This window comes from Bombina bombina, chromosome 10 (genome assembly GCF_027579735.1).
Source record: "Bombina bombina isolate aBomBom1 chromosome 10, aBomBom1.pri, whole genome shotgun sequence".
NCBI lineage: Eukaryota > Metazoa > Chordata > Amphibia > Anura > Bombinatoridae > Bombina > Bombina bombina.
In genome coordinates, this window is record NC_069508.1 from 110,991,256 (window position 1) to 111,010,800 (window position 19,545).

Sequence of the window (19,545 nt, forward strand, 5' to 3'; positions counted from 1 at the left end):
GGATACGTCCTCAAACCGCCTTGTGTCTATGTCTACGGATGCACAGAATAGCCACAATACCTCAACGCGTTTCGCCGGTGACACCCCGGCTTTTTCAAGAGGGAGTAGTAGAGAAATTGTTGTCCCTTCTTTGTGTCCTAATCCTAAGAATTCTCTGGAGAGATCTTTACATTCTTTGGATGTGGTAAGAGCTTTGAAATATTATGTTGGAGCTACTAAAGATTTCAGGAAGACTTCTAGTCTATTTGTTATCTTCTCTGGTTCTAGGAAAGGTCAGAAGGCTTCTGCCATTTCTTTGGCATCTTGGTTAAAGCTTTTGATTCATCATGCTTATTTGGAGTCTGGTAAATCCCCGCCTCAGAGGATTACGGCTCATTCTATTAGGTCAGTGTCCACTTCCTGGGCTTTTAAGAATGAAGCTTCTGTTGATCAGATTTGCAAAGCAGCAACTTGGTCTTCTTTGCATACTTTTACTAAATTCTACCATTTGATGTTTTCTCTTCTTCAGAAGCAGTTTTTGGTAGAAAAGTACTTCAGGCAGCTGTTTCAGTTTGATTCTTCTGCTTATAATTTCAGTTTTTTTTTCATTATAAAGATTAAAACTTTTGATTTGGGTTGTGGATTAATTTTTCAGCGGAATTGGCTGTCTTTATTTTTATCCCTCCCTCTCTAGTGACTCTTGCGTGGAGTTCCACATTTTGGGTATTTGCTATCCCATACGTCACTAGCTCATGGACTCTTGCCAATTACATGAAAGAAAACATAATTTATGTAAGAATTTACCTGATGAATTAATTTCTTTCATATTGGCAATAGTCCATGAGACCCACCCTTTTTATGGTGGTTATTTTTTTTTTTTTGTATAAAGCACAATTATTCCAATTCCTTGTTGATGCTTTCGCTCATCTCTTTTCACCCCACTTCTTGGCTATTTGTTAAACTGAATTGTGGGTGTGTATTTATAGGCATTTTGAGGTTTGGGAAACTTTGCCCCTCCTGGTAGGATTGTATATCCCATACGTCACTAGCTCATGGACTCTTGCCAATATGAAAGAAATGAATTTATCAGGTAAATTCTTACATAAATTGTTTTTTAAGAAGAAACAAAATCAAATCTTTAACATTTTTTTCCAAATTAAACAGCTTGAAAAAAATATACAAGAAATGTATGTAGTGGTAACTAACTTTGTTTGTGAATTTATATTTGTGTTGCAGTAGTCCTTGGCAGGCATATAGTTAATTGCTGCCTTTCCCATCGTATTGCTATTGAACAGAGACCTATAACCTCTTATTTTCCAGTAATTTGCTACGTTAATATACTCATCCTCCTTTTTTAATAGAGCTTTCAGCTCAGCTTTCAATTTTATTTACAAGGCCACCACATACCATTCATCTGTGATCCTTTTACAAACAACCATCTGATGCTGCAAAATATTACACTAACAATAGAAACGATAATCTTTCATGATCCTGACCGTGCCAAGTGTTTTAAAACAGTTGCAATAACACTCAAGTAAGCGGGGGGTGGATGCCTCAGAATTGTTCTCTGCTTACTGCAACATAAAGCAGTTCATTAGCCTACTGGCAGATTAGAACTTATATTATGCAGTAGGCGCCTATATAAATGATGTTTAATGTCAAAGCAGGCATGTGGCATATCTGGCACTAAGGCCTACGTGCATTTATTTGGAACCCTATATGACAGACTCATCAGAGATTATTTTATTTGTTGATCAGAAATTATATTTTGTAGGCATTACTGGGGTTGTTTGGAGGAATATTTTTTTTTTATTATTTTAAATCTATACATATCCTTTTAATTTGTTGAAGTTAGTGGTTTTAAGGAACATTTGTAAATGGAACCAAAGGTGCATTAAACAATAATTAAAGGGACAGTAAACACTAAAGTGCTAGATAGAATGATGCATTCTAAGATAAGATTAGTCTGAAAATAACATGTAGATGTATTAAAGTGGAATTAGCTGTTTAAATATTGACAAAATAAATGTACAGTTTGTGTCTATAAAACAATGGGGGCTGCCATGTTGTAACCTAGGTTGCCCTCTTTGCTGTGTCCAATTCGGGACAGTTATCTATGGGTCACTAGTGTACAGTCAATGACTCTGTGTTATATGTGTTCTGCATCTCCATTTCTAACCAGAAATGCTCACAATTTCATAGTGGAAGTACAAGGGAAAGGGGACAAAGTAAATAATGAAAGTATATTGCAGAGGATATTTTTATATTACAATATCAAGTGTTTTAATGTCTCTTTAAAATGCTAAATGTACTGAGATTTTCAAACCTAAGATTAGCTTGATAAACACCATTTTTTCATGAATTTGTGTAAAACAGGGCTTGACAAATTTGTTTAAAATCTAGGAGGTGATGGGAAACAGGGATGCACCCATCAATGTCTTTGGGACTCTAAACCAGGGCGCCAGGGCTTTATTTTAAGACACCAGAGACTCCCTGGCACCTAGGTTTGTTGAGCCCTGATGTACAATTTTAAAAAGCTTTCCTATTTATTTCTATTATTACATTTACTTTATTCTTTGATGGAAAGTAGATAGGTAACCTCATCAGTTTTGCAGGAATGGTTTTTAGCAGTTATATACAGTTGCGGAGACACTGAATCAGAGCAGGGATGGCTGCTATACAGTTCTGCAGACACATGCACGCTACCAACCTAGATATCCTTTTCAACAAAGAATATTATGATAACAAATCAAAATTGAGAACAGAAATAAACTGGAAACTTTTTTTAAAAATTGTAGGCTATATCTGTATCATGAAAGAATGGAATGGCTAAAGTGTGCAAACAATGGCTGAGTATCCCTGTCTTGGCTGTTGCATTTGTAACAATATGATTACAGGATCGTATTTTATTCATCAAAAAAACTGAGCAAAACTTTCCATTCAAGGGATATTATACTTGTAATACAAACTTTATCTATTTGATCCAGTGCCCATGTGGGAGAATCTACTAGGCGGATCAAAAATTGCTTTAATGAACATAAGTTTAGTTTACATAATACAAATGAGAATGCACCTGTGGCATTTAATTTCTTTCATGTAATTGGCAAGAGTCCATGAGCTAGTGACATATGGGATATACAATCCTACCAGGAGGGGCAAAGTTTCCCAAACCTCAAAATGCCTATAAATACACCCCTCACCACACCCACAATTCAGTTTTACAAACTTTGCCTCCTATGGAGGTGGTGAAGTAAGTTTGTGCTAAGATTTCTACGTTGATATGCGCTTCTCAGCATTGTTGAAGCACGATTCCTCTCAGAGTACAGCGAATGTTGTGAAGGGAGTATCACTTATTGAATACGATGATTTCCCTAACGAGGGTCTATTTCATAGGTTCTCTGTTATCGGTCGTAGAGATTCATCTCCTACCGCCCTTTTCAGATCGACGATATACTCTCAATTTACCTTTACCTCTACTGATAACTGTTTCAGTACTAGTTTGGCTATCTGCTATATGTGGATGGGTGTCTTCTGGTAAGTATGTTTTTATTTCTTAAGACACCTCAGCTATGGTTTGGCACTTTATGCATTTATATAAAGTTCTAAATATATGTATTGTACTTATATTTGCCTTGAGTCAGGTTCATGTATTTCCTTCTGCAGACTGTCAGTTTCATATTTGGGAAATATTAACATCTTTTAAAGAAAATTTTTTCTTAGCTGGGGTTTAGTCTTTTTTTCAATTGACTACTTCTTGCAAATTGCGGGCGGCATTAGGCCCGCGGGTGTGTCAAATGCTAAACTTTATTGCGTCGTCATTGGCGCGAAAATATTTTTGGAGCGGAAAAATACGTCTGACGCAACTTCGTCATTTCCGGCGTCATACTTGATGCCGAGACCTTTCACACGGTTGCGTCATTTCCGGTTATTTTTGGCGCCAAAAAAGTTTACCTCTTGCTTTTTTCTCTATCAGAGGCCTATGCTATTTGCATTTTTTCCCATTCCTGAAACTGTCATATAAGGAAATAGATAATTTTGCTTTATATGTTGTTTTTTCTCTTACATTTTGCAAGATGTCTCAATCTGATCCTGCTTCAGAGGTTTCTGCTGGAACATTGCTGCCTGACATCGGTTCTACTAAAGCTAAGTGCATTTGTTATAAAAATTTTGAAACTATTTCGCCGAATGTCATTTCTCCAACATAGGTGTGTCCGGTCCACGGCGTCACCCTCACTTGTGGGATATTCTCTTCCCCAACAGGAAATGGCAAAGAGCCCAGCAAAGCTGGTCACATGATCCCTCCTAGGCTCCGCCTTCCCCAGTCATTCTCTTTGCCGTTGTACAGGCAACATCTCCACGGAGATGGCTTAGAGTTTTTTGGTGTTTAACTGTAGTTTTTATTATTCAATCAAGAGTTTGTTATTTTAAAATAGTGCTGGTATGTACTATTTACTCTGAAACAGAAAGGTGATGAAGATTTCTGTTTGTAAGAGGAAAATGATTTTAGCAACCGTTACTAAAATCGATGGCTGTTTCCACACAGGACTGTTGAGAGGAATTAACTTCAGTTGGGGGAAACAGTGAGCAGACTTTTGCTGCTTGAGGTATGACACATTTGTAATGCTGGAAGCTGTCATTTTCCCTATGGGATCCGGTAAGCCATTTTTATTACATAAGAAAAAAAGGGCTTCACAAGGGCTTTTAAGACTGTAGACATTTTCTGGGCTAAAACGATTGATATATAAGCATATTTTAATACTTCATAGCTTTGAGGAATTATTTTATTCTTGGGAATTATGTAAAATAACCGGCAGGCACTGTATTGGACACCTTATCCTCTAGGGGCTTTCCCTAATCATAGGCAGAGCCTCATTTTCGCGCCTCTATTGCGCACTTGTTTTTGGGAAGCATGACATGCAGATGCATGTGTGAGGAGCTCTGATACACAGAAAAGACTTTCTGAAGGCGTCATTTGGTATCGTATTCCCCTTTGGGCTTGGTTGGGTCTCAGCAAAGCAGATACCAGGGACTGTAAAGGGGTTAAATATAAAAACGGCTCCGGTTCCGTTATTTTAAGAGTTAAAGCTTTCAAATTTGGTGTGCAATACTTTTAAGGCTTTAAGACACTGTGGTGAAATTTTGGTGAATTTTGAACAATTCCTTCATACTTTTTCACATTTGCAGTAATAAAGTGTGTTCAGTTTAAAATTTAAAGTGACAGTAACGGTTTTATTTTAAAACGTTTTTTGTACTTTGTTATCAAGTTTATGCCTGTTTAACATGTCTGAACTACCAGATAGACTGTGTTCTGTATGTGGGGAAGCCAAGGTTCCTTCTCATTTAAATAGATGTGATTTATGTGACACAAAATTTAGAGAAAATGATGCCCAAGATGATTCCTCAAGTGAGGGGAGTAAGCATGGTACTGCATCATCCCCTCCTTCGTCTACACCAGTCTTGCCCACACAGGAGGCCCCTAGTACATCTAGTGCGCCAATACTCCTTACTATGCAACAATTAACGGCTGTAATGGATAATTCTATCAAAAACATTTTAGCCAAAATGCCCACTTATCAGCGAAAGCGCGACTGCTCTGTTTTAGAAAATACTGAAGAGCATGAGGACGCTGATGATATTGGTTCTGAAGTGCCCCTACACCAGTCTGAGGGGGCCAGGGAGGTTTTGTCTGAGGGAGAAATTTCAGATTCAGGGAAAATTTCTCAACAAGCTGAACCTGATGTGATTACATTTAAATTTAAATTGGAACATCTCCGCGCCCTGCTTAAGGAGGTGTTATCTACTCTGGATGATTGTGAGAATTTGGTCATTCCAGAGAAATTATGTAAAATGGACAAGTTCCTAGAGGTCCCGGGGCCCCCCGAAGCTTTTCCTATACCCAAGCGGGTGGCGGACATTGTAAATAAAGAATGGGAAAGGCCCGGCATACCTTTCGTCCCTCCCCCTATATTTAAGAAATTGTTTCCTATGGTCGACCCCAGAAAGCACTTATGGCAGACAGTCCCCAAGGTCGAGGGGGCGGTTTCTACTCTAAACAAACGCACCACTATACCCATAGAAGATAGTTGTGCTTTCAAAGATCCTATGGATAAAAAATTAGAGGGTTTGCTTAAAAAGATGTTTGTTCAGCAAGGTTACCTTCTACAACCAATTTCATGCATTGTTCCTGTCACTACAGCAGCGTGTTTCTGGTTCGATGAACTAGAAAAGGCGCTCAATAAAGATTCTTCTTATGAGGAGATTTTGGACAGAATTCATGCTCTCAAATTGGCTAACTCTTTCACCCTAGACGCCACTTTGCAATTGGCTAGATTAGCGGCGAAAAATTCTGGGTTTGCTATTGTGGCGCGCAGAGCGCTTTGGCTAAAATCTTGGTCAGCGGATGCGTCTTCCAAGAACAAATTGCTTAACATTCCTTTCAAGGGGAAAACGCTGTTTGGCCCTGACTTGAAAGAGATTATTTCTGATATCACTGGGGGCAAGGGCCACGCCCTTCCTCAGGATAGGTCTTTCAAGGCCAAAAATAAACCTAATTTTCGTCCCTTTCGCAGAAACGGACAAGCCCCAAGTGCTACGTCCTCTAAGCAAGAGGGTAATACTTCTCAAGCCAAGCCAGCCTGGAGGCCAATGCAAGGCTGGAACAAAGGAAAGCAGGCCAAGAAACCTGCCACTGCTACCAAGACAGCATGAGATGTTGGCCCCCGATCCGGGACCGGATCTGGTGGGGGGCAGACTCTCTCTCTTCGCTCAGGCTTGGGCAAGAGATGTTCTGGATCCTTGGGCGCTAGAAATAGTCTCCCAAGGTTATCTTCTGGAATTCAAGGGGCTTCCCCCAAGGGGGAGGCTCCACAGGTCTCAATTGTCTTCAGACCACATAAAAAAACAGGCATTCTTACATTGTGTAGAAGACCTGTTAAAAATGGGAGTGATTCATCCTGTTCCATTAGAACAAGGGATGGGGTTCTACTCCAATCTGTTCGTAGTTCCCAAAAAAGAGGGAACATTCAGACCAATCTTAGATCTCAAGATCCTAAACAAGTTTCTCAAGGTTCCATCGTTCAAAATGGAAACCATTCGAACAATTCTTCCTTCCATCCAGGAAGGTCAATTCATGACCACGGTGGATTTAAAGGATGCGTATCTACATATTCCTATCCACAAGGAACATCATCGGTTCCTAAGGTTCGCATTTCTGGACAAGCATTACCAGTTTGTGGCACTTCCGTTCGGATTAGCCACTGCTCCAAGAATTTTCACAAAGGTACTAGGGTCCCTTCTAGCGGTGCTAAGACCAAGGGGCATTGCAGTAGTACCTTACTTGGACGACATTCTGATTCAAGCGTCGTCCCTTCCACAAGCAAAGGCTCACACGGACATTGTCCTGGCCTTTCTCAGATCTCACGGGTGGAAAGTGAACGTAGAAAAAAGTTCTCTATCTCCGTCAACAAGGGTTCCCTTCTTGGGAACAATAATAGACTCCTTAGAAATGAGGATTTTTCTGACAGAGGCCAGAAAATCAAAACTTCTAAACTCTTGTCAAGTACTTCATTCTGTTCCTCTTCCTTCCATAGCGCAGTGCATGGAAGTAATAGGTTTGATGGTAGCGGCAATGGACATAGTTCCTTTTGCGCAAATTCATCTAAGACCATTACAACTGTGCATGCTCAGTCAGTGGAATGGGGATTATACAGACTTGTCTCCGACGATACAAGTAGATCAGAGGACCAGAGATTCACTCCGTTGGTGGCTGTCCCTGGACAACCTGTCACAGGGGATGAGCTTCCGCAGACCAGAGTGGGTCATTGTCACGACCGACGCCAGTCTGGTGGGCTGGGGCGCGGTCTGGGGACCCCTGAAAGCTCAGGGTCTTTGGTCTCGGGAAGAATCTCTTCTCCCGATAAATATTCTGGAACTGAGAGCGATATTCAATGCTCTCAAGGCTTGGCCTCAGCTAGCAAAGGCCAAATTCATACGGTTTCAATCAGACAACATGACGACTGTTGCGTACATCAACCATCAGGGGGGAACGAGGAGTTCCCTGGCGATTGGAAGAAGTGACCAAAATCATTCAATGGGCGGAGACTCACTCCTGCCACTTGTCTGCAATCCACATCCCAGGAGTGGAAAATTGGGAAGCGGATTTTCTGAGTCGTCAGACGTTTCATCCGGGGGAGTGGGAACTCCATCCGGAAATCTTTGCCCAAATTACTCAGTTGTGGGGCATTCCAGACATGGATCTGATGGCCTCTCGTCAGAACTTCAAGGTTCCTTGCTACGGGTCCAGATCCAGGGATCCCAAGGCGACTCTAGTAGATGCACTAGTAGCACCTTGGACCTTCAAACTAGCTTATGTATTCCCGCCGTTTCCTCTCATCCCCAGGCTGGTAGCCAGGATCAATCAGGAGAGGGCATCGGTGATCTTGATAGCTCCTGCGTGGCCACGCAGGACTTGGTATGCAGACCTGGTGAATATGTCATCGGCTCCACCATGGAAGCTACCTTTGAGACGGGACCTTCTTGTTCAAGGTCCGTTCGAACATCCGAATCTGGTCTCACTCCAACTGACTGCCTGGAGATTGAACGCTTGATCTTATCAAAGCGAGGGTTCTCAGATTCTGTCATTGATACTCTTGTTCAGGCCAGAAAGCCTGTAACTAGAAAAATCGACCACAAAATATGGAAAAAATATATCTGTTGGTGTGAATCTAAAGGATTCCCTTGGGACAAGATAAAAATTCCTAAGATTCTATCCTTTCTTCAAGAAGGTTTGGAGAAAGGATTATCTGCAAGTTCTTTGAAGGGACAGATTTCTGCTTTATCTGTGTTACTTCACAAAAAGCTGGCAGCTGTGCCAGATGTTCAAGCCTTTGTTCAGGCTCTGGTTAGAATCAAGCCTGTTTACAAACCTTTGACTCCTCCTTGGAGTCTCAATTTAGTTCTTTCAGTTCTTCAGGGGGTTCCGTTTGAACCCTTACATTCCGTTGATATTAAGTTATTATCTTGGAAAGTTTTGTTTTTGGTTGCAATTTCTTCTGCTAGAAGAGTTTCAGAATTATCTGCTCTGCAGTGTTCTCCTCCTTATCTGGTGTTCCATGCAGATAAGGTGGTTTTGCGTACTAAACCTGGTTTTCTTCCGAAAGTTGTTTCTAACAAAAACATTAACCAGGAGATAGTCGTGCCTTCTTTGTGTCCGAATCCAGTTTCAAAGAAGGAACGTTTGTTGCACAATTTGGATGTAGTTCGTGCTTTAAAATTCTATTTAGATGCTACAAAGGATTTTAGACAAACATCTTCCTTGTTTGTTGTTTATTCTGGTAAAAGGAGAGGTCAAAAAGCAACTTCTACCTCTCTCTCCTTTTGGCTTAAAAGCATCATCAGATTGGCTTACGAGACTGCCGGACGGCAGCCTCCTGAAAGAATCGCAGCTCATTCCACTAGGGCTGTGGCTTCCATATGGGCCTTCAAGAACGAGGCTTCTGTTGATCAGATATGTAAGGCAGCGACTTGGTCTTCACTGCACACTTTTACTAAATTTTACAAATTTGATACTTTTGCTTCTTCTGAGGCTATTTTTGGGAGAAAGGTTTTGCAAGCCGTGGTGCCTTCCATCTAGGTGACCTGATTTGCTCCCTCCCTTCATCCGTGTCCTAAAGCTTTGGTATTGGTTCCCACAAGTAAGGATGACGCCGTGGACCGGACACACCTATGTTGGAGAAAACAGAATTTATGTTTACCTGATAAATTACTTTCTCCAACGGTGTGTCCGGTCCACGGCCCGCCCTGGTTTTTTAATCAGGTCTGATAATTTATTTTCTTTAACTACAGTCACCACGGTATCATATGATTTCTCCTATGCAAATATTCCTCCTTTACGTCGGTCGAATGACTGGGGAAGGCGGAGCCTAGGAGGGATCATGTGACCAGCTTTGCTGGGCTCTTTGCCATTTCCTGTTGGGGAAGAGAATATCCCACAAGTAAGGATGACGCCGTGGACCGGACACACCGTTGGAGAAAGTAATTTATCAGGTAAACATAAATTCTGTTTTTTAATAGTTGTCATGATAAAATTTTACATGCAGATAGTGTATCCATCAGTAATAGTACATTGCCAGTTGCAGTTCCTTCAACTTCTAATGTGCATGATATACCTGTACATTTTAAATAATGTGTTTCTGATTCTATCTTGAAGGCTTTGTCTGCATTTCCACCTTCTAATAAACGTAAAAGGTCTTTTAAAACTTCTCATTCAGTTGATGAAATTTCAAATAACCAACAACATAATAATTTATCCTCTTCTGATGAGGATCTCTCTGATACAGAAGATCCTTCCTCAGACATTGACACTGACAAATCTACTTATTTATTTAAAATTGAGTATATGCGTTCTTTATTAAAAGAAGTGCTAATTACTTTGGATATTGAGGTAACTAGTCCTCTTGACGTTCAGTCTAATAAACGTTTAAATGCTGTTTTTAAACCTCCTGTGGTTTCTCCAGGGGTTTTTCCTATTCCTGAGGCTATTTCTGATATGATTTCTAAGGAATGGAATAAGCCAGGTACTTCTTTTATTCCTTCTTCAAGGTTTAAAAAATTGTATCCTTTACCAGTAAAATCTATAGAGTTTTGGGAAAAAATCCCCAAAGTTGATGGGGCTATTTCTACTCTTGCTAAACGTACCACTATTCCTATGGAAGATAGTACTTCCTTTAAGGATCCTTTAGATAGGAAGCTTGAATCTTATCTAAGGAAGGCCTATTTATATTCAGGTCATCTTCTTAGACCTGCAATTTCTTTGGCTGATGTTGCGGCTGCATCAACTTTCTGGTTGGAGAATTTAGCGCAACAGGATTTGGATTCTGACTTATCTAGCATCATTCGCTTACTGCAATATGCTAATCATTTTATTTGTGATGCCATTTTTGATATTATCAAAATTGATGTTAGATCCATGTCTTTAACTATATTAGCTAGAAGAGCTTTGTGGCTTAAATCTTGGAATGCTGATATGACATCTAAATCTAGATTACTATCTCTTTCTTTCCAAGGTAATAATTTATTTGGTTCCCAGTTGGATTCTATTATTTCAACTGTTACTGGGGGAAAGGGAGTTTTTCTGCCTCAGGATAAAAAACCTAAGGGTAAATCTAAGGCTTCTAACCGTTTTCATTCCTTTCTTCAGAATAAGGAACAAAAACTTAATCCTTCCAATTGGAAGCAGATTCCTTGGGGGAAGGCTTCCTCAAATTGGAATAAATCCAAGCCATTTAGGAAACTAAAGTCAGCCCCTAAGTCCGCATGAAGGTGCGGCCCTCATTCCAGCTCAGCTGGTAGGGGGCAGATTAAGGTTTTTCAAGGATATTTGAATAAAATCTGTCCAAAATCAATGGATTCAGAGCATCGTCTCTCAAGGATATCGAATAGGATTCAGAGTAAGACCTCCTGTGAGAAGAATTTTTCTCTCACGTATCCCAGCAAATCCAGTAAAAGCTCAGGCTTTCCTGAAGTGTGTTTCAGACCTGGAGTCTTCAGAGGTAATTATGCCAGTTCCTCTTCAGGAACAAGGTTTGGGGTTTTATTCAAATCTATTCATTGTCCCAAAGAAGGAAAATTTATTCAGACCAGTTCTGGATCTGAAAATTTTGAATCGTTATGTAAGAGTACCAACTTTCATGATGGTGACTATAAGGACTATTCTGCCTTTTGTTCAGCGAGGACATATGTCCACAATAGACTTGCAGGATGCATACCTTCATATTCCGATTCATCCAGAACATTATCAGTTTCTGAGATTCTCTTTTCTAAACGAGCATTACCAATTTGTTGCTCTTCCATTTGGTCTAGCAACAGCTCCAAGAATCTTTTCGAAGGTTCTGGGTGCCCTACTCTCTGTAATCAGAGAACTGGGTATTGCATTGTTTCCTTATTTGGACGATATCTTGGTACTAGCTCAGTCTTTACGTACTGCAGAATCTCACACAAATCAACTAGTGTTGTTTCTTCGGAAACATGGTTGGAGGATCAATTTACCAAAAAGTTTCTTGATTCCTCAGACAACGGTCACCTTTTTAGGTTTCCAGATAGATTCAGTGTCCATGACTCTGTCTCTGACAAAAGATGTTTAAAATTGGTTGCAGCTTGCCGGCACCTTCAGTCTCAGTCATTCCCTTCAGTGGCTATGTGCATGGACGTTTTAGGTCTCATGACTGCAGCATCGGACGCAATCCCCTTTGCTTGTTTTCACATGAGACCTCTACAGCTTTGTATGCTGAATCAATGGTGCAGGGATTATACAAAGATATCACAATTAATATCCTTAAATCCCAATGTACGACACTCTCTGACATGGTAGATAGATCACCATCGTTTAGTTCAAGGGGTTTCTTTTGTTTGGCCAACCTGGACTGTGATCACAACAGATGCAAGTCTTTCAGGTTGGGGAGCTGTTTGGGACTCTCTGACAGCACAAGGGGTTTGGAAATCTCAAGAGGCGAGATTACCAATAAATATTTTAAAACTCCGTGCAATTCTCAGAGCGCTTCAGTTTTGGCTTCTGTTAAAGAGAGAACCGTTCATTTGTTTTCAGACAGACAATATCACAACAGTGGCATATGTCAATCATGAGGGTGAGACTCACAGTCCCCAAGCTATGAAAGAAGTATCTCGGATACTTGCTTGGGCGGAATCCAGCTCCTGTCTAATTTCTGCGATGCATATCCCAGGTGTAGACAATTTCGAGGCGAATTATCTCAGCCGCCAGACTTTACATCCAGGGGAGTGGTCTCTCCATCAGATGTATTTTCTCAGATTGTTCAGATGTGGGGTCTTCCAGAGATGGATCTCATGGCCTCTCATCTAAACAAGAAACTTCCCAGATACCTGTCCAGGTCCAGGGATGTTCAGGCGGAAGCAGTGGATGCGCTGACACTTCCTTGGTGTTATCATCCTGCTTACATTTTCCCGCCTCTAGTTCTTCTTCCAAGAGTGATCTCCAAAATCATCATGGAACAATCATTTGTGTTTCTGGTGGCTCCAGCATGGCCACACAGGTTTTGGTATGCGGATCTGGTTCGAATGTCCAGTTGCCCGTCTTGGCCACTTCCGTTACGGCCAGACCTACTATCTCAAGGTCCGTTTTTCCATCAGGATCTCAAATCATTAAATTTGAAGGTATGGAAATTGAACGCTTAGTACTGTCATAGAGGTTTCTCTGACTCAGTGATTAATACTATGTTACAAGCTCGTAAATCTGTCTCTAGAAAGATTTATTATAGAGTTTGGAAGACTTACATTTCATGGTGTTCTTCTCATAAATTCTCCTGGAATTCTTTTAGAATTCCTAGAATTTTACAGTTTCTTCAGGATGGTTTGGATAAGGGTTTGTCTGCAAGTTCCTTGAAAGGACAAATCTCCGCTCTTTCTGTTTTTTTTCACAGAAAGATTGCTATACTATCTGATATACACTGTTTTGTACAGGCTTTAGTTCGTATTAAGCCTGTTATTAAATCAATTTCTCCTCCTTGGAGTCTTAATTTGGTTCTGAAAGCTTTACAGGTATCTCCATTTGAACCTATGCATTCTTTGGACATTAAACTTCTTTCTTGGAAAGAGTTGTTCCATTTGGCCATCTCTTCTGCTAGAAGAGTTTGAGTTATCTGCTCTTTCTTGTGAGTCTCCTTTTCTGATTTTTCATCAGGATAAGGCAGTTTTGCGGACTTCTTTTCAATTTTTACCTAAGGTTGTGAATTCTAACAACATTAGTAGAGAAATTGTTGTCCCTTCCTTGTGTCCTAATCCTAAGAATTCTTTGGAAAGATCCTTACATTCTTTGGGTGTGGTAAGAGCTTTGAAATATTATGTGGAAGCTACTAAAGATTTCAGGAAGACTTCCAGTCTATTTGTTTTATTTTCTGGTCCTAGGAAAGGTCAGAAGGCTTCTGCTATTTCCTTGGCTTCTTGGTTGAAACTTTTGATTCATCAAGCTTATTTGGAGTCGGGTCAGTCCCCGCCTCAGAGAATTACAGCTCATTCTACTAGATCAGTCTCCACTTTGTGGGCTTTTAAGAATGAAGCTTCAGTTGATCAGATTTGCAAAGCGGCAACTTGGTCCTCTTTGCATACATTTACTAAATTCTACCGTTTTGATGTATTTGCTTCTTCGGAAGCAGTTTTTGGTAGAAAAGTTCTTCAGGCAGCTGTTTCAGTTTGATTCTTCTGCTTTTGATTTAAGTTTTTTCTTTCAAAAATGAAAAATAAACTTATTTTTTTGGGTTATGGATTAATTTTTTCAGCGGAATATGGATGTTTTTATTCCCTCCCTCTCTAGTGACTCTTGAGTGGAGATGCACATCTTGGGTATTGATATCCCATATGTCACTAGCTCATGGACTCTTGCCAATTACATGAAAGAAAACATAATTTATGTAAGAATTTACCTGATAAATTCATTTCTTTCATATTGGCAAGAGTCCATGAGGCCCACCATTTTTATGGTGGTTATGATTTTTTGTATAAAGCACAATTATTTCCAAATTTCCTTTGTTGATGCTTTCTATTCCTTTCTTTATCACCCCACTACTTGGCTATTCGTTAAACTGAATTGTGGGTGTGGTGAGGGGTGTATTTATAGGCATTTTGAGGTTTGGGAAACTTTGCACCTCCTGGTAGGATTGTATATCCCATATGTCACTAGCTCATGGACTCTTGCCAATATGAAAGAAATGAATTTATTCTTACATAAATTATGATTTTTTTACAAGCAGGACTTAGTGTATCAAAAGTTAGGTTTTTCAAATTATGGATCCCGTTGGTAGTTTGGGATGTGTAGAGGACAGGGAGTGTTTACTGAAATGTAGGGAAGCATACTGGATATACAAATTGCATTCTCTAAAGCCAAATGTCATGAATAGGGAAATTAATTGGTCTCCATTCGTGTGAATTAATCTTCTATATGTGCACCATTTTTTTTTTTTTTTTTATTGTAAAGTATTATTGGTAGATTGTGTTTCCATATGTTTACCTGAGTTTTGCAATATGTTGTTAAAAATAGAAATGTTTACCTATAGGTGGTGCCCTATATTGTGGCAATACTAGAGTTAATATTAGAGTGTAAGACTCCTCCCCTATGGTGTTTAAATGAATGGATTGTAGTGTGAGTTTGTATACAACACGAATAAGGTCATGCGGACCAAAATATTATTTTCTACTGTATGTATTTTGGGTATGGGAATAAAATGATTCTTATTTTGTAACCGGTTCTGCTGAACTTTGTTTTGCTAAAAATACTAGCCCAGAGGAAGAAATGTACAAGTCCACCCTATATTAAAGTTTAAGAAAATTTTGATTTGTCGACACACACTTTATAAGCATAGTATTGTGGTGGTTCTCAGTCTCCTAGTCATGAGTGCCGCAATGTTGAAATCTAACTTTCCTTGAATTCCGCTGTGACAGTGTTTGCATATGTGCAGTAACTCTCCTTCAGATACCTGCAGTAAAACGTTGGTTCCAAATTGATGGCACCTATTATTAGAGGGAGATACATGACATGTATTTAGTGTTAAAGGCACATGAAACCCAACATTTTGCTTTCATGATTCAGATGGAATATAAACGTTTCTGATTTACTTCTATTATCAAATTTGATTTTTAATCTTGTTGTTCTTTGTTGATGAGATATCTAGATGGGTAGTGTCCACATTCCTGAAGCACTACATTACAAGAAATAATGCTGCCATATAGTGCTACAGCCACGTGCACGCTCCTGAGCTTACCTTCCTCCATTTTAACAAAGGATAACAAGAAAACGAAGAAAATTTGATAATTTAACTAAATTGGAAAGTTGTTTTAAAATTGAATGTTCTATCGGAATAATGAAAGAAAGAAAACGTTTGGGGTTTATGTCCTTTTAAGTAACTGCAGTGCTGCTGTTGTAGTTATGTTCTGTAGATTGATTTAAGAAGTAGCCATACAAAATGTCAGTGATATTCAGTAGATATCTGCTAATAATTCATGGGCTTTGAGGATAGAATGTGTAGAGTGAAATGGTTTTTTTTCCTGGAAACTTTACAACATGCTTAAAAACAAAAAGTATCAAACAGGTTAATTCAATCCTTGTTTAAGTGGTAATGTAGGATTACTACTAATCTAAACAAATTAGCTGGCATTACTTGGGATTCTAAATTAATAAAGGTTCTGTATATGAAGTCAAATTGCTAATGTAATGTATTTTTTGTCTTTGACAGCACATTTCTCTATTAAGATCAATCCATTCACAGACTATATATTTGTACAGATAGTGATGAGATATAACTAATCATTGTTCTGTTTTTCCAACAGGAGTCCAATGTACTTATTGCTGCTAACAGTCAAGGCACAATCAAGGTAAGATCAAACCTTTATTCTCAGCATTTTTTATTTGTCTCTTATTTCTTTGCTTGGTAGAAAGAAAGAAGCAAAATGGATTGCACAATATTAGGTATTGATGTTGGTTTATTTAAAGAATTTGTCTTTATAATTGAAAGAGATTTTAAAGGCACAGTTTACTCAAAGATTTTCTCACCTTTAATTTGTTCCCAATGATCCACTTTACCTACTGGAGTGTATTAAATTGTTCACAAGTAGCTCCATTACCATTATATTGGCATTTGAAATAGTTGATTTAGCCTGTGGTATCCCAACCTATTCTGAAAGTTTGTGGCCGCAGGTCCAAGCTATAGATAAGCTTTGCAAACAAAGCCAGCCGAAAAAATTACATTCCCAGTGGGTTATAGAAGCGATAAGGTAATAAAAAGTTAATTCTCCATTGTTCTCTTCAAGTGTTGGTGATTGGTTTATGGACAGATATAAGATAAATAAGCATGTATATGTGCACAATGTGATAAAGTAATGAGATCTGATTATACCTACAAGCTCAACCCATTTTATTAGGTTGTGGCTTCAAAACATAAAATCAGAGCTTTAATATACACAAACCTTAAAAAGCTAATTTTCATACTTTTTTACTCTGCAGTTGGTAAAAAAAAGCAATTGTAAACACATTAAAGGAAAAACTATTTTACAGTATACTGTCCCTTTAAGGGTCATTTTATATTTTGGACACACACTAACTTTATCCACATCAAAAGGGACAGTAGAGTCAAAAATTAAAGGGACAGTCCACCAGAATTTGTATTGTTTAAAAAGATAGATAATTCCTTTATTACCCATTCCCCAGTTTTGCATAATGAACACTGTTATAATAATATACTTTCTCTTGTAAGGTGTATCCAGTCCACGGATCATCCATTACTTGTGGGATATTCTCATTCCCAACAGGAAGTTGCAAGAGGACACCCACAGCAGAGCTGTTATATAGCTCCTCCCCTAACTGCCATATCCAGTCATTCTCTTGCAACTCTCAACACGCATGGAGGTAGTAAGAGAGAGTGGTGAAATATAGTTAGTTTTTTTATCTTCAATCAAAAGTTTGTTATTTTAAATGGTACCGGAGTTGTACTATTTTATCCCAGGCAGTAAATAGAAGAAGAATCTGCCTGAGTTTTCTATGATCTTAGCAGGTTGTAACTAAGATCCATTGCTGTTCTCACATATGTCTGAGGAGAGAGGTAACTTCAGCGGGAGAATGGCGTGCAGGTTACTCTGCTATGAGGTATGTGCAGTTACAATTTTTTCTAGAAATGGAAAATGCTAGAAAATGCTGCTGATACCGGATTAATGTAAGTTAAGCCTGAATACAGTGATTTAATAGCGACTGGTATCATGCTTACTCTCAGGGGTAATACCCTTATAAAATTGCAATATAAAACGTTTGCTGGCATGTTTAATCGTTTTTTATATATGCTTTGGTGATAAAACTTTATTGGGGCCTAGTTTTTTCCACATGACTGGCTTAAATTTTGCCTAGAAACAGTTTCCTGAGGCTTTTCACTGTTGTAGTATAAAAGTTACAGTTGTTGAAGTTTAAATTACACACTGTGACATCCAGCTTCCCTCAGGAGTCCCCTGTATGCTATAGGACATCTCTAAAGGGCTCAAAGGCTTTCCAAAGTTGTTTATTGGGGAAGGTAGGGCCACAGCAGGCTGTGGCAGTTTGTTGTGTCTGTTAAAAAACATCTATATAGTTTTTTTTATCCGTTTTTTTAATTAAGGGGTTAATCATCCATTTGCAAGTGGGTGCAATGCTCTGTTAACTTATTACATACACTGTAAAAATTTCGTTTGATTTACTGCCTTTTTTCACTGTTTTTCAAATTTTGACAATTTGTTTCTCTTAAAGGCACAGTACCATTTTTTATATTTGCTTGTTAACTTGATTTAAAGTGTTTTCCAAGCTTGCTAGTCTCATTGCTAGTCTGTACATCTAGGGCGCCCATAGCGATTACTTTACAAGACATGGCGGCAGTCATGGATAATACACTGTCAGCGGTATTAACCAGACTACCTGAATTTAGAGGTAAGCGAGATAGCTCTGGGGTTAGACGAAATGCAGAGCATACTGACGCTTTAAGAACCATGTCTGATACTACCTCACAATATGCAGAAGCTGAGGAAGGAGAGCTTCAGTCTGTGGGTGATGTTTCTGACTCAGGAAAGATGATGCAACCTGATTCTGATATTTCTACATTTAAATGTAAGCTTGAACACCTCAGCGTGTTTTTCAGGGAGGTTTTAGCTGCTCTGAATGACTGTGATACAAATGCAGTGCCAGAGAAATTGTGTAGACTGGATAAATACTATGCAGTACCGGTGTGTACTGATGTTTTTCCCATACCTAAAAGGTTTACAGAAATTATTAATAAGGAATGGGATAGACCAGATGTGACATTCTCTTCCCCTCCTATTTTTAGAAAAATGTTTCCAATAGACGCCACCACACGGGACTTAAGACAGACAGTTCCTAAGGTGGAGGGAGCAGTTTCTACTTTAGCAAAGCGTACTACTATCCCTGTCGAGGACAGTTGTGCTTTTTTAGATCCAATGGATAAAAAATTAGGTTACCTTAAGAAAATGTTTATTCAATAAGGTTTTATCCTACAGCCCCTTGCATGCATTGCTCCTGTCACTGCTGCTGCGGCGTTCTGGTTTGAGTCTCTGGAAGAGGCTTTACAGGTAGCGACTCCATTGGATGACATACTTGGCAAGCTTAGAGCACTTAAGCTAGCCAAATCTAAGCTGTTTAACATTCCCTTCAAGGGGCAGACCCTATTCGGGCCTGGTTTGAAGGAGATTATTGCTGATATCACTGGAGGAAAAGGTCATGCCCTTCCTCAAGACAGGTCCAAATCAAGGGCCAAACAGTCTAATTTTCGTGCCTTTCGAAACTTCAAGGCAAGTGCGGCATCAACTTCCTCTAATGCAAACCAGAGGGAACTTTTGCTCAGTCCAAGACGGTCTGGAGACCAAACCAGACCTTTGACAAAGGTAAGCAGGCCAAAAAGCCTGCTGCTGCCTCTAAGACAGCATGAAGGAATGGCCCCCTATCCGGTAACTGATCTAGTAGGGGGCAGACTTTCGCTCTTCGCCCAGGCGTGGGCAAGAGATGTCCAGGATCCC

At 39.4% G+C, this 19,545-nt stretch overlaps 1 protein-coding gene across 1 annotated transcript in view; it reads left to right on the plus strand.

Moving 5' to 3' along the window:
• COP1 (COP1 E3 ubiquitin ligase) overlaps positions 1-19,545 on the plus strand; it is a gene marked incomplete in the record, with an annotated part of 548,256 nt that overhangs the window by 516,657 nt on the left and 12,054 nt on the right. The window contains 1 exon segment of the mRNA XM_053693305.1: positions 16,330-16,374. Coding sequence (XP_053549280.1) covers positions 16,330-16,374 — 45 coding nt within the window.